We start from the raw sequence: 16,721 nt of genomic DNA, 5'->3' as shown, positions 1-16,721 counted from the left end.
GTAGGGGAATTTACCGTTAACCATTTAACAGGTTTTTGCTGTAGCACTTTTACCGTTAAATTCACGGTCATTTTTTACAGTGCACGTTCATATTTTTTAACTAGGAAATCCAATTGAGATCAATACTTTTTACAAGAACTAAGCTAATACCTGCTGTTTTTGAAAGTCTCTTATTCTCATATGTCTCATTAAATGCTGCATTTATTTGATCAAAAATATAGTAAAAACAGTAAATTATTACAATTTAAAGGGGTTCACTAGCGCGTGTCTAATCGTCCCGCCCCTCACCTCAGCGGCATGTGCTCCGGTTGTATTGTAAACAACTGTATCGTTAGTATCACTTAATCAGTTTGAGCCCGATTGAGACGCAGAGGATATTATTGAAGAGGATCGTGCAGAACCTGTGCAAGCATGGCTTTTAATGGTAGGCCTATGTTTTTTGTTTCTTGTCTCATACTTTTAGGTACGCTGTTATTTGCAAATGCTACTGCTTATGTTAGCTTTTAATATACAGTTTTATCCTGATTAAAGCTTTAATACAGTACGGCAACTGCACACGCGTCCATGTTTAATGCTTCTCATAGCTATGTGAAAATAAGTATAATTGTAACAGTTCATTGCTGGAGCTGAGCTGAATGAGAGAGAGAGAGAGAGAGAGAGATGCAGAGCAGGGGGACACGAGGAACAGTATTAAGAACCGCTGCTTTAGAACATTAATTTTGAAACTTGTTAATCCATTAGAATCGTTAGAAGACAGAATCGCGATTCATATATGAACAGATTTTTACGTGCACCTCTAGTTTTCTCTTCCTCTTCTCTAAAGCAGCGCAGCATGGCCTCGCCCCCTTTGCTGACTTTGCCTGAGGGCGGGGTTTATCTGGGTTTGTGATGTCACGAACCCGGGAAGTAACTCGTTGTAGTCCCTACCAGTCGTTTTTGTAGGCATTAAACTGCCAGAATTTTAAAACACGATATCTCCATTTGCACTGAACTTTCAGCTTGGTAACTTTGCAGATATTGTTTATGCTCAAACAGCAACATTAGACACTAACTAATGTTAAAAAAGTGAAATCGCAATCAACCACCCCTTTAAAATAATTTTCTATAATAATATATTTGAAAATATAATTTATTCCTGTGCTGGTAAAGCTGAATTTTTAGCAGCCATTGCACCAATCTTCAGTGTCACATGATCCTTATTGAATCCCTGCTAAACAAAAGTTTCTGACCCTCAACTTTTGAACAGTAATGTACAGTACATTTCAATACCAAGCATCTCCATTATTTCCATAATAGAATAGCAGACTTTGCATGTCTTAGTTTATTTGGAATATTCTGATTATATGTTTAATAGGAATATTCCAATAGCTGTGAACCATGTTAATGTCTTTAAGAATAAGCTTTAATCAGAATATGTACTATTATAAGAAAATGATGTGCATGTTAACATTGAGTTTTAATTATACTTTCTGATTAAAGCTGTTTTCTGCCAAAGATGGTGTTAACGGACGAGCTCTTCCCAGTGGCTTTATAGCCTTGCAATAAAAAAAATCTTCTTAAAAGCTCTGAAAAACACACTTTTATTAAAAAGAAAGGAATTTAAATATTTTTTAGTAAATTTTATTACAAATTTACAGTATTAGACACTGGCATTACAACAGTGCAATAAACATCTTTACAGTCAAATTTAAAATAAAAAGGACAAATTACCCTTAAACAGACTATAACAACGATAGGCAGACAATGAAAAGAAGCTGATAATAAAAAATAAAAAAACGTAGGACACATTACTCACATACCGTCAGCATACCAACATCACAACATTGACGTCACGTGTGAAGTCACATGCGTTACAAAAGTGACTACTGGTCAGAACCGCTGTTCATTAACAGGTGAATAGTGCTTGTTAGGTGGGAGTGGCCCAGCGGTTTTTTTTTTTTTAAATACCGTAACAAGTGTGCAATGTAATGTGAACAATGTTTACAGTACTTTGACATTTCAAATTTCCCTTAAGCAAACTAGTAAACAAAAGAGAAGAACTCAAAGACGTGTGTAACCAAGAGTGAGGGACACAAATGAAACTTTTCCCTTCTGTATTAATTCATTATCTTATAAGGGAAGAAAAACAGATTTATATGCTGATTGTGCAATTTCCCATTACCATTTTTGGCCCATTGTTTAAGCAAGTAAAGTATTGGGATAAAAAGAAGAGCGTAAAGGGAAATGACTGATTGTACATGCGCAATTTTTCCAATCATGATATTATTATGGATTCAAACATGATGGAGGATATGATGGAACGGTGAAAGCTAGACAAACTGAGGCAGCACACAGACCTTTGCATGTCTGAATGTCTCAAATCTGAACAAAAAAAAAAAACGAGTTATTAGGAGTGTAGACATGTGCAAACAAATGATGAACTAAATTCATTCAGTGGCCCATCCAAACAGGATTCCACACGCACATCAACACACATACAGGGACCGCTGTTCTTGAATTTTAACTCATGATAATTAAAAATGTACCATTTTCCTTTCAAACCGACATTAATACAAATATAACATTCTGTGATTAACATTTCATCATAACTAAATACACTTTCTATACAGACAGCTCAGCTTTGATTTGTCGACTATTAAAGTTTAGAAATAAAATTGTGATCGCCTATGGAAATGCATGTGCAACTGATACCTATAACCATCAACTGAACAAAAACAATGAGAATATGACAAACAAACAAACAAACAGCATGAAAGCTGTGCTAATATGAACATACAAGGGTAAAAATAAACCAACATCATACTCCAGTTATATGAAGCACTTCAGGTTACTCGTAGGTGCGTGTGGTCCCACAGTTCCACTATAAAGGATGATCTCTCGCTCGCTAGAGGTTAAAGTGGCTCTATGCAAAAATAATTCTCTCGTGTGACGAAGAGCTGAAGAGAAACTCGACAACGCATACGTGGACACACACTTCACACACAGATCTCTGCTTCACCCTTTATGTCAGTAAGAAATCTTTTAGAAAGGCACCATGCACATGTACACGACTCAGGCTGGAGAGGAAGGCCAGAAAAACCAATGAAACAGAATGATGTTGTAGTCAGCAGCAGCAGAATTCCCGTCAACTCCAGGTCAAAGGTTAAGGCTTCTGTCACAAGTTACAGCTACAGATACTGCAGTTATAAGGCATCCTGAGATGATGGGGGAAAACACATGGGACATGGGGTTTGTGTTAGATGAGCAGGAGCATTACACTGAAGTAAGAGACTGTAATAATTAACAATAAGTAACAATACAAGTAACAATTTTCCTCCAATACAAGTAGTACAACTTTATTATGTCTTACTGACTTTTAATACAAACACAAAAAAATATGCTTTACTAACCTGACAATATGTCATGTAAATGCCTTACACTATGTATTTTTAAGGGGTCAAAAAGGTCATGAACTGTTTAAGCAAAACTTGATTATCATGGATAAATTTTGGTCCATTACCTTGATTTGTTTATTTGTGTTCTGGTGGCTTATTTAATGCTATGTTTCACAGAAAACGTAAGTCATATGAAGGGCATTCACACCGCGTAGTTCTAGGAACTAGCCAGCATGGTGGTTCAGAAGGGATTTCTCCCTCGGGCCGTTTGCCTGTTGCATTCGCACTGGCAGTAGGAACTCTGAAGCAGCTAACAGCGACATCTTGTTACACTTTATTTTAAAGTGTCCTTGTTACTGTGTAATTATACATTTAAGTACTGAGTAATATTAATTAACTACATGCACTTACTATATGGTTAGGGTTAGGATTAGTGTTTGGCTTAGGGTTACGTGCATGTAATTATGCATAATTTATTGTTATTATAATAGTAAAGTACATGTAACGTGTAACAAGGACACCTTAAAATAAAGTGTTACCCGACATCTTTATTCACAACTGGTGAATGGAGGACGTCGTGATCGGAGTTGTTTTTGTTGTGTGTCGTGGGTTTCGTGATAACAGAGATGAAATGTGAACACACAATTTACGCAATTGAAAAAGCATGAAAATCTGACTAAATCTCCTATGACAACTTGCAGTGTTACATATCATCGAGGCTGAGAAAAGAACACAACGCTGCAGACAACAGGTAGCTAAATGCCATTAGCACTGTTTTCCATGTTCATGGAGTAACTATTTTTAAAAATGTTGGGTAGCTGGTGTTTCGTATGCGTTTGGCCAATCGGCGTATACTTACGTCACTGGTAGTTCCTATAGAACGGTTTTAAACCCTACTCTGAAGTAGGAGCTAAACTAGTTCCCCCAAACGGAGTTCCTAGAACTAAATACATTTAGCGGGAACTTCCGCCAATAGTTCTAGGAACTAAGAAAAGGGACATTTTTCTTTTTTGACTGAACTATCCTACATGAATGTATTGTATCTAATAATCATGCCAATAATTTAAGTGGAATCATTTTTAGCCAACATGTAGGGAATAATTTGTATTACTCTACTTTAACATTAAATGTTGCTGTCAAATATTCAAAGCCCTTAAAGGAATCTTTATTTGATCTATTGCTTGCGATTAAAAAAAAAAAAAAAAGAAAGAAAAGGAAAAACTTGTTAATATTTGAATTAATATTCAACATTTTTAATAGTGTAAAATTGTTTTAGCTATGGTATCAAAACTGGTTTAAAAAAAAACACTGCTGTTGCAAACAACTACAGAAATTGTGACAAGCCTAGTTATAATGTAATTGCACATACAGACACATAAGACCATTTACCTGCTTGTTCAGGCTGTACTGTCGTTTTCATACTGACTCAAACGTTTTTTAGTCTTTAGTTCTTTCAGCCACTGAGGTGAGGACTCTTCTCTGTGAGGGGATGAAGAGAGAAAACAAATCAGAAACATACCACACCATAATGGTCAGTACTGCCAAACAAGAGACAATTCGGAGACTTCCTGATGTCTATTGACCTAAAAGCACTCACCCATTCTCTTTACCGCCAGCAGGAGGCAGCACACGGGCGGCTCGAGGCAAGAACGGAGATTTGGGTGAGCGTGAGAGCTGAGAGGGTGAAGGGCCGTCTGTCTGATTGTCTGACTCTCCTCTCTTCTTTAGCTGAGCCTGAAATGAATGACCGAATCTCACGTCAAACAAGCTGCAAAATGACCGGCTTCCAAACAAATTCATACAATTCTAGCCTGTAAGACCTAAAACAAACATTGTTAGGAAGGTGCTTGTGTTTAATCACCAAGATTTATTTATTTTTTTTAATTTTTTTTCTTAATAAAAAGTTATGAACTGTAGCCATGTATATCATATTCGATATGCAAATTTCGGTCTTCGACATGATCAAAACTTCACTGAATTTTCTACATGCCTTCATACTGTTTTACTAAGTAAAAGTAATAAATATAACCTTCAGGTCATGGAATTCACCTTTTTGCTGTGAAATCTCTACTGATTTTTATAAAGTAAATGTAAGAATAAATGCTATATTGTTAGTAAAATCTCAAGATGATTATTTACTGGACTAAAGCAACTTTGGTTTACTTGACATTATTTTGTATTATTTTTTTTTTTTTTATAATGTTAAAATGAGAGTATCAAATATAATACATCAGGTTTTTTGAGGAATGTTTATTTGTAAATTTCTTAATCATCATTGCATTCTATAGCATATTATATCATCTTACTAAGACATTATTGGAAGATATAGTGTGACAACTGATATATACGTATATCAGGGGTGTTTCTTCAGAGTAGGCAAGGGAGGCAGTGTCTCAAAAAAACTGGATCAGAAAATAATTGATATTACAAAAATAAAAACGCAGATATTACTAAATATGTCATTAAAAGTATAAAAGTCACTCGCTTTTGCAAAGTAACACTGTCTAACGGCAACACCCACAGGTAAATTTACAGCGGAGGCTTGCCTCCCTTTAGTCTATTGACTTACATACACACATACATACATACATACATGCATGCATATGTATATATATATACAGTATATATATATACACACACACACACACACACACACACACACACACACACACACACATATATATATACACTACCGCTCAAAAGTTTGGGATCAGTAAGATTTTTAATGTTTTAAAGACATTTCTTCTGCTCATCAAGGATGCATTTATTTGATTAAAAATACAGAAAAAAAACTGTAATATTGTGGCATATTATTGCAATTTAAAATAATGGTTTTCTATTTTAATATACTTTAAACTGTAATTTATTTCTGTGATCAAAGCTGAATTTTCATCAGCCATTACTCCAGTCTTTAGTGTCACATGATCCTTCAAAAATCATTCTAATATGCTGATTTATTATTAATGTTGGAAACAGTTGTGCTTCTTCATATTTGTTTGTAACCTGTTATATTTTTTTCAGGATTCTTTGATGAATAAAAAGCATTTTTTTTAAATATAAATCTTTTGTAACAATATACACTACACTACAATTCAAAACGTTTTGGGTCAGTACATTTTTTTCTTTTTTTAAAGAAATGAATACTTTTATTCAGCAAGGATGTGTTAAATTAATACAAAGTGATAATAAAGACTTTAATTGTTAGAAAAGATTTCTATTTTGAACAAATGCTGTTCTGTTTAACTTTTTATTCATCAAAAAATCCTGAAAAAAGTATCACAGATTCCAAAACAATATTACGCAGCGCAACTGTTTCCAACATTGATGATAAATCAACATATTAGAATGATTTCTGAAGGATCATGTGATCCTGAAGACTGTTATACTGTATCTCACTGATTTACATTACAATCTTTCAGATTTTGTCTAAAGTTTCAATAAACTGTTCCATTTCCAAAAATTAGATTTTTCAGACTATTATTTAATATGTCAGGCTTTACAAGGTTATGGAAATGGAAACTGGTGGGAAAAAATCCCCAAAATCCCCTCACCTTGAGAGCAGATGGGTCCATGCCAGGGAAGAGTGCCACTCTCTGAGGCTGAGACATGGAGGAAGTACAGGATTCAATTCCCTTGGCCTGCTCCTCAGAGTCTGACTCCTCACCCTGCTTAGAAGAGCCCGTCTTCTCCTCTACATACAGAGAGAAAGACTGGAGTGAGTGCAGAGGACTAGATTTTATTGACTTCGCTACAGTACAAAGACAATTATGATCCAAAGAGGACCTGCAACCTTCATAAACCCAACCTCATGGGATAAGATGTGCAGGTACACACGCGTCTCACTGCAAAGATGTGTGTAATACCTGTTGAGTCCTTATAGTGCCATTCATCATCTGCTCCGGTTCCCTCGGGTACTTGTGATAAGAGGGCGCTGTGACGGGCGGCTCGAGAGGGCAGGGCTCTGCGAGTGCTCTTCTTGTTCAGGCTGACCCTGGCACGTAGTGCACTAGAGTCTAACAGTGTTGTGGGGGTCTACAGACAAAGACAGCGACATGTCAAACAAATGCCATGTACAGTTTTGTGTGTTTGCGTTCAAATTAAGAGTCTTCATAGAAATTGTTCTCCAAAAAAATGAAAACGTGTCATCATTTACTCGCCTTCATGTCATTCCAAACCTATATGACTTTATTTTTTCTATGAAACACCAAAGACATTTTAAAGAATGTTGGTAATCAAACCGTTTTAGTTCCCACTGACTTTCATTGTGTTTCTTGTCCATATAATGGAAGTCAATGGGAACTGAAATTGTTTTGGTTACCGACATTCTTCAAAATATGTTCTTTTATGCTGCACAGAAAAAAGTCAAACAGGTTTGAAATGACATGAGGGTGAGTAAATGATGACAGAATTTCCAGAATTTGCATCAACTATCCTTTTAGTGAGACCTGAGAGATTTCAGTCAACCCACTTTAAGTCCATTCCACCAAAACTTTGACACTTCAAAAAGTTCATAAAGACATTGTAAAAGTAATCCATATGAATTAAGTGGTTTAATCCATGAATAAAAGTCTAAATTAAATCTGTTCATTTCTGTCATGGACTTTGACGCAAGTCTTATGGGTTTGGAACAGCATGAGGGTGATTAAATAATGACAATTTTAATTTTTAGGCCAACTATCCCTATGGTTTAAGGGTGAAGACTGGCCTCTGGGAATGGGAGCTCTATCTGCTTTTGAGGAGATGTGGTCAAGCCATCTGGCGTGTCGAAGAGAAGGGGCTGTTCGGCCGTGTGGGGTGGGGTGGGCTTCCGTGGAGATGGGGTGAGGTTGTCATCAGATGAAGGTGTAGCTGGAGTGAGGCTGAGGAGAAGAAAAGAGATATTTGAACACACTTATATGTTGTCTGTATTTGTGCAGAAAATGTAGAAAGAAAGCAAAAACATGACAGTAAATCTAGGTTGCTATGAGGTTCAAACTGAGCTTTTTTACCACACCAATGTATGGCCAGTGAACTGGAAAAAATGAAGCAGCTAGATTTATGCATAAATATATGAAATACTACAGTGTACATATTCATGTAACTTAAGATTTCTGATTATTTATTAATGATCATATTTTTAATTGCATATTTAAATTTGATCACTTGTAACATTAGATGAAGAAGAAGCAGCAGCACAAAAACGTAGACAATTTCCATTTTTGTTCCTCATATTTGTTCCCTCATATTATGCGAGGAACATTTCTCCAAAGTAAAAGTAGTTTAAAGGGTGTTGACATTTTGGAAGTCATTTTTTATCAAAACATCATAACTTAATCTTCCGCTAAAATGTCAGACTTCCAAAGTGTTAATTTTGACAGCAAATTTTTATTTAGTTTTAGTCATAGTCTTTCGACTAAAATGCCATTTAGTTTTAGTCATATTTTAGTCATCTGAATAGTTTTTAGTTTTAGTCTAGTTTTAGTCGACTAAATCTACAGTAAATTTAGTCGGCTAAAATCTAATGGGTTTAGTTACAGTGCATTTACTAAGCATTTCTCTAAAATTTCCAAACTCATTATATAGGTTTGATATTAAGGTTTTATCATGATAGACACCGATTTAACTGCGGTGACACAGCATGCCTTTATGTTAAAATTAAATATAAACACTTCTCATAAAGAACAAGAACATGGTCTTCTTATGCACTTATGAACTTTAATATGCATTATACAGAGGCAAGATGAAAAGAAAAAATACCATCTAAACTTTTCTAAATACAGTAAGTTCCCCTCAGACATGCATTCATATAAACTCCTACACCTAAATGAATCACGATTTGTTTAGCATTTCAACCGATTTGAATAGTCACATATTTGAATCGATTTTCAACCGGCTCGCGGTTAATCGTTACATCCCTACGTCGGTGAAAAAAATGTCGTTGATGAAAATTATTTGTCAACGAAATTAACACTGCTTAACATAGGCTCATTGGAAATACGTGCCTCTATATACATTTCTGCAAAACTGCAAAAAAACGTACCTATGTGTACGATTCACTGAAGTTTCCAATTTAAATGAACACTAGAGGCAGTAAAACTCTGACAACTTTTATTCCTTTTCACACAAAGTATGATTTACAGGTGCAGAGATTTGATTAATAAAGCCTTATTTTCACACAATTACTTGCAGAACATTATGTTATGGCTTCAAAACAATTTTAACATCCTGTGCGATTTGAAAACTGATACTTTTGAATGTTGTCGTTACATATACAGCTTCATATACATGAGTTTTCTAATTCATTAGGTTTGCTCGGTAGCTCACACAATATGGCGTTGCACTTGAGTGATGAAGAGCTCCAGTACGAATCCCGTGAAACTACAGTTCGACAAAACAGATCAAATCCGCATAAGGAAGTTAAAATATCACGGCTGCATCAACAAATGCATTTTTATATCACTTTTGCATTTTTTAACACTATTGGGCAAGTTTAGGTTTGGGTTTGGTGTAGGGGATATTTCCATCATGATAAGAGCATTAACTTTTAGTGACACTCCCCGGATATTTGAATACTGAACAGCCACAATACATACCTCAAGCAGTATAATAAAAACGCAGCAATACGTGTCTGTACCAATGTAATAAAAACATGCGACCGTCACATATTGAAAGTGTGTTTTAGTGCCACTCTCTGGACATTTCACTTTGAAACTGCCGCAAAACATGCAGTAAGGTATGTAATTACAGTGTTGCAGGAATGTACATAGAGGCACGTATTTTCATGAGCTTGGGTTGCAGAGTTCTCTCTGGCGATGTATGCTAGACTTTAAACGTACAATACGATCCATACAATCAACTACGCATTCAGATCTTCCTCCAATACAACCAAGTTCCCACCCTCCAATTTTTTCTTTTTCAATAATCCGTTATACTCGGATGTATGGCAAAATACGGAATAATAGATCTGTCGCTACTTCTGTTACATCACCACTTTAATTGCAGATGGTTAGTAGCCCATTGATTTTAATTTGATTTGCACACGTCATTTAGGCCTACATGAGTGCTGGTCAGACTCCCGTTCATATAATTGAATTTAAACCATGTATAATTTGGCAGTTCCTAATAAAGTTACCGGCCAACTGTGAGTACTGAGCGGCTACATCGCCCCTTTGCGACATCCCTGTTAATAGGCAACACATATCCACCCATCCAAAGATCATTTGAGGGCACAGATACAACCCATCCAACCCAATGATTACTGTATATCAGCTCTCGTTTCATCTGAATCCCTTGCATTAGTCACTGCTGTAACCAAACCTCTCTGACAAGCCCAGTCTGTCTGTGTGTCTGTCCATGAACTCCGTTACAGATGACCCACTCAAAAGATGCAACTGATCCTGGTGTTGAGTTACAAACAGTTACTGAGGATAATTTGGAGTCATTCAGGTATAGTGTATACGTTCGTTTGAGGACATAGACAGTTGTTTAATGATTTTATATGGTTTTGGGAGGCATGTGTTCACCTGTCATCTGTGTGGAGTCCTGTCTCCCATGTGCCATACTGACTGTCGGTCTCCTGCACCAGATTGTCTGTATCTTTATTCTCCTCCGGTCCACTACCACACTGCTTTACCAGCTCCTGTAGAGAGAAGAAAGAAAAAGAAAAGAAAAAAGCTACTAAATTAATATAATTTCACACAGGGATGTCTTGTTTTGAGGGAGTAACAGTGGCTGATGAGTTGACAAGACAGGAAATTACCAAAGAAAAAAAACAACAGTGGTAATTTAATTTCATTCAACTGTTTGTGTTTAGTATCCATGGAGGCCTGTGTTCAAATCCTGAAATAACACACCACCTTTCAAACGTTTGGGCTCAGTAAGATTTTTTTTTCTTAAAGAAGCCTCTTATGTTCACCAAGACCAAAAATACAGTAAAACAGTAATATTATGAAGTAATATTTTCAAAGTTTTCTAACAACTGTTTTCTATTTTAATGCATTTTATTATAATTTATTTATGTGATGATAAAGCTGAATCTTCTGCATCATGATTCCAGTCTTCAATGTCACATGATACTTTAGAAATCATTCTAATATGCTGCTCAAGGAACACTGTTTTTATTATAATCAATGCTGAAAACGTTGTGCTGCCTAACATTTTTGTGGAAACCTTGATAAATCATTTCCAGATTATTTGATGAACAGAAATTTAAAAAGAACAGCATTTATATAAAAAAAAGTATATGCATATATATATAGAGAGAGAGGGAGAGAGAGAGAGAGAGAGAGAGAATGTAAAAGTTTGTCACTTTTAAAAAAAAATCTTATTAACTCCAAACTTTTGAATGGTAGTATATAAAACAAACTGTTTAATATCTAGGCATTTTGTTTAATAAAGCAAAAAGTACTGGAAGTGAACTTGACAGTAAGTGATCACCATGGGTTTTTCTGAATGGGCATGATGCTTCTACCTGTGGAAAGGCATGAATGAAGATGGAGAGGGAGTTTAATCACCCTGCAGCACTCTAAACAACCACCAGGCGAAGCTAAATCTCACACCGAACAACCCAGTCACAAACCCAGCCACTCCCTTTAAGTGTGACATCACAGCACTAGAGCTGGACATTAGCCAATCACTGAGTGAAAAGATGCAATCCGCCCAGCGGGGCATAAAACTATCTTGTGTGTATCACAGAACAGAACAGCAGGCCCTGATAACATTTCAACTACAAACCCTGTCAGCACCGGTTCACCATCCTGTAACAAGAAACAACATTAAACTGGCATCCTGGTGTCATAACCGGGCATCTGCTGATATATCTGGCAGTAATGTAATATAATGTATAGGAAATTATTTGCAAATAAACCAGAAGCAGAGTCACAAAAACTGTTAGTGTGACAGTGAAAATGAATGACAGGGAAAATAGGAACATAGGTACATACTGGTGAGACTCCCATGAAAGTACTGCAATGACCTCATAGAAATCTACTGGTTGAACTGGTGAGCGCATCCACTCAACCGTGCCTCTTTTAATGAGGAGACTACAGAGGGTAGAGTGTATCTAACACACACACAGAGAGTCATCAGCTCCCTGATCACAAGCAGAACTAAATGTGAGCACTGTGTATGTGACTGTCAGGGGCTTGTGCCAATCAGAACTGAACTGAGAACCCTTTAAGAAGTTCAAATCAATTCCTGAATACGAGGAATATGAATATGAAGATTTGTATAATTCAAATAAAAAGTTTTAAAGGTGACATATTATGCCCCTTTTTACAATATGTAATAGACGCTTGCAGAAAAAGGCTTACCAAAACAAAGTGATTGGGTTAATCTTTTTCACATTTCCTTGGTTGGTAGATGCACCAGGGACCTGATTATAGCACTTTTATAGCACTAAGTCAGATTTTCATGATATGTCACCTTTAAGGTAGTTTTTAATAATAAATTAAAACCAATAATTACCTTAATATTAGTACATATACTTGTGTTATTTTAATATCATTTATATACTGTTATAGTATTTATTAATATTTTTAACTCGGTTTTTTTTATATTTTCAGTTTTCATTTTAATTTTAGTTCTAGTTTTAGTAATTTTATTGTTTCATGTGCATACTTATGTATCTTATTAATATTAATATTAACCTTAATTTTATTTTGGCTATATTTTTTGTCATTTTAGTACTTCAACTTAAATGTATCTTATTTCAGTTTATTGCAAAGACAACGTATCTAATTTTCTTAAGTTTTTCCATCTACTGCTTTATTTACTTCAGCTTTATTTCAATAAAAAATACATAGTTTTAATAGTTTTATTTAACAATAACAACACCCTAGTATGTAATGTTACTTGTTAGTAAACGTTATTTATAAAAGCATTAGATGATATTAACAATCAATGGGTAAATTGCTAATGCTACCTATAACAATTTGCATTTAATATTTGCATACAGACATACATCATATATATTCATATCAACTAGGGGTGTGTGATATTGACAAAAAATAATATCTCAATATTTTCTTGGAATTTATCGATAACGATAATTAGACGATATTTTGCTGAGTGTGTTATTGTGCTGGTATCCTAAGGACTACTGTGGACAGCTGACTCCTAAAGTTTTTGATGTTCTTCATATTCTGTGTGGTGGTCAGTTCACACTGATTGAAATTAATCTTTCCCAATAAGTTAAAATTGATTTTTACTAGGGATGCACCAATACTACTTTTTCCAGTACTCGCCCGATACTCCTTTCTGTTGTTCTGTTGTCGGTGTTTCTTTGTTTGAATATGGCGCTTAACACATGCTGTGTGGTATCGGCGTTTGGTATCGGGGCATTTTAACGAGTACGAGTACAGGAGACCAGTATCGGGCCCGATACCGATATCAGTATCGGTATCGTTGCATCCCTAATTTTTACCTTTTATGGGCATTTTTACCTATATAAAGCCATTTTTCTAAAAGTGTGCATTATCTTTTGAGTCAAATTCTTACATTTTTTATTTAGTGAATTAGAATAATACGATATGTGGGCTGTTACCAAGCAAATGAAATCAGTATAAATAAAATTCATCTTTGCAATGCAGAGGAAACACAGAATCTGAAGTGGCATTTAGATGTGTTTACACACTGTTTAATCAAGACATGAATGCATTTAACCTGCAATTACAAATGCATAAATAATGTTTTGATATATTAAACATAAAACGTTTGAAATTATTTAAATAATAAAAGATACACTGAATGTGAGATTAAAACCGCCAGTAGGTGGCAGCAAGTCACTGGTAATAAGTGAGTCATTGCGATTGAACCGAATCATTTAAACGGTTGATTCATTCAGGAAAGAAACGTCATGTTGCTCAGACACGCAAAACAGCGTTGTGGCTGTATTTGGAATGATTTTTGTTGTCGAAATAGCAACAAATAGAAAATATGGTGTCTAAAACGCAAGTCTCTTAATTAACTTCTTGTTTTTTTTAACTGTTGTAAAAAAATCAATATTACATTTGTAATCATGGTAATTTTGAGGACAAAACGGCACTCTCTGTGTGGTATTGATCAACTATATGAAATGATATAAATATATACACTTTCTGTCTCCATATCTTGAATTTTGTGATCATTGTAAATGCATTTTATTAGAATCATGCCGTGAAAGAACACACTCTAAATGCGCACTAGTCTAGACTTCATGTAATGCATGCGTGCACTCTGTGGGTGTTTTAAAAGGTTTTTTGCAAAATACTTGATAATGTCAAATCGCACATCATTAAAACAACAATTACGATATTATCGCAGACGATATATATCGCACACCCCTAATATCAACCATAGTGGAAGAATGCTTAAAGCACCCAGAATGCTTTAATTTACTTTCAAAATGTAGCCAAACAAGAAGAAACAGGTTTACACCACGGACACCTTTAACAGAACAAGCGATTTGTTGTGGTGGACTAATGAAGTTCCTCTGATGTGTGACTTTCTTTGATTCACTGTAAATTCCTCTTCCTGCCATTCGAATTCAACATCCTATGGGGTGTGGCCAAGTCACTTTAAATGCACATTTGTTTATGGCTGGAAAATGGAACTAGCTAAAAACTGAGACAATTCTTAAACACATAGTCAGAAGAGCAAAATTCTAAATTTAAGACAACGGGTATCGACCTGAGCATTAAGTCACTAGTATCAATGAGAGAGACTGTGTGTGTGTGTGTGTGTGTGTGTGTGTGTGCGTGTGTGTGTGTACCTGGTATTTATCACGTTATGGGGACCAAATGTCCCCACAAGGATAGTAATACTAGTAGATTTTGACCTTGTGGGGACATTTTTGAGGTCCCCATAAGGAACCAAGCTTATAAATCATACAGAATGAGTTTTTTGAGAAAGTAAAAATGCACAAAGTTTCCTGTAAGGGGTAGGTTTAGGGGTAGGGTTGGTGTAGGGCAATAGCACATACAGTTTGTACAGTATAAAAAACATTACGCCTATGGAATGTCCCCATAAAACATGGAAACACAACATGTGTGTGTGCGTGTGTGTGTGTGTAAGTGACCGAATGAGAGGGAGAGTGTGTGTTGAGGCTTTTTGCATTAGAGAAAACAGCACAGCATGTCATTCATCAGCTTCCTTTCCTGTCAGGAAGAGTAACAGGCAACAGAGAGCAGTGAGAATCAGACCGGACAACATCAGAGCAGCGCTCCCACCTGACAAACTGCTCATCTCTCTCTCTCACACACACACACACACACACACACACACAGAGAGAGAGAAAGCAGTGAGAATCAGACCGGACAACATCAGAGCAGCGCTCCCACCTGACAAACAGCTCATCTCTCACACACACACGCATTTAGCTTTCTATATGAGGACTAGGGCTGTGCGATATGGACAAAAAAAAACCTATCGCGATTTAACAAAATGTCTCTAGAACAGACATATGGCAGAAGAAAAAAAATCCCGTGTCCAGGGATTTTTTTTTTGCCATGCATTGGTCATAGAGCTCTTTGTGGTGTTGCCTCAGCTGTTGAACTAGATTTGTTGCGCCAAGTTCACACGTAGTCGTAAAATCATTTTTTTTTTTTTTAAATAATGCTAATTATAAATACAGAAATCAAACCCTAGCCCATATAAAATGTAATTTGTATATAAATAAATGTAGTTAATTCCATTTTATCAATTTTGTGTACATTTGGCTTCACTAATCTATTTTCTATTATATTTTATTTATATTATATAACGTATTTTATATTAACAATTAGCCCGCCCTGGTCTGTAGATATCAGTACCAGCACTGGCTACTAAAAAAAACATTTCAGTTGACCCTTAGTCATAATCACATGCTGGGGCAGACAAAAGAAACAGATGTCTGTATGTACAGCTCAATAACAAGAGAGCACACTGATTCAGACAGCTCTATGATAGTAACTGCAAGAGTCAACAGAATATGAACCTCTAGTATTACCAGAGTAACCTTTAGTTGCCACCAAAATACCATAGTTACTGCACTTACTGTTAATATAATAAAACTGTGGTAAATAATACCAAGTCACCACTATCATCAGATGAAGATTAAATGACAGGATGGTTATACTTGCACTGTTTCAAGTAGATTTAATTGCATTTTTTGCAGCAATTTTGGGTATTTTGACCAAAACTGTGGTATTTTTTTTTAAGTACCATACTGAGGTAATTAAATGGTTGCTTGTATGCAGGCTAATGCTAGAAACGGTATGACAAAGCTTCTCTTAATCTTTGTGTTAAGTAAAAAAAAGAACAAATAAAAAAAAAACATTCGCTCTAAAAAATGCTGGGTTGTTTCAACCCAATGTTGGGTCAAATATGGACTAACCCAACTGTTGGGTTAAA

General features: G+C 35.6%; 1 protein-coding gene across 2 annotated transcripts in view; it reads right to left on the bottom strand.

The window, feature by feature from the left end:
* Positions 1 to 1,639: 1,639 nt before the first annotated feature.
* Positions 1,640 to 16,721, bottom strand: part of LOC107687963 (uncharacterized) — a 45,677-nt gene continuing 30,595 nt past the window's right edge. For both annotated transcript variants that reach the window (XM_016485470.1, XM_016485471.1), the window contains exons 7-13: positions 10,877 to 10,992; positions 8,080 to 8,233; positions 7,238 to 7,406; positions 6,926 to 7,065; positions 4,972 to 5,108; positions 4,764 to 4,853; positions 1,640 to 3,194 (exon numbers count right to left, since the gene is read on the bottom strand). In XM_016485470.1, the coding sequence (XP_016340956.1) occupies positions 4,772 to 4,853; positions 4,972 to 5,108; positions 6,926 to 7,065; positions 7,238 to 7,406; positions 8,080 to 8,233; positions 10,877 to 10,992 (798 nt within the window). In that variant the 3' untranslated portion in view covers positions 1,640 to 3,194; positions 4,764 to 4,771. The remainder of the gene's footprint in view (positions 3,195 to 4,763; positions 4,854 to 4,971; positions 5,109 to 6,925; positions 7,066 to 7,237; positions 7,407 to 8,079; positions 8,234 to 10,876; positions 10,993 to 16,721) is intronic.

This window comes from Sinocyclocheilus anshuiensis, unplaced genomic scaffold, assembly GCF_001515605.1.
Source record: "Sinocyclocheilus anshuiensis isolate Anshui unplaced genomic scaffold, SAMN03320099.WGS_v1.1 scaffold213, whole genome shotgun sequence".
Lineage (NCBI taxonomy): Eukaryota > Metazoa > Chordata > Actinopteri > Cypriniformes > Cyprinidae > Sinocyclocheilus > Sinocyclocheilus anshuiensis.
Note: the sequence above shows the minus strand (reverse complement) of the source record. Positions and strands in the feature narration are given on the sequence as shown.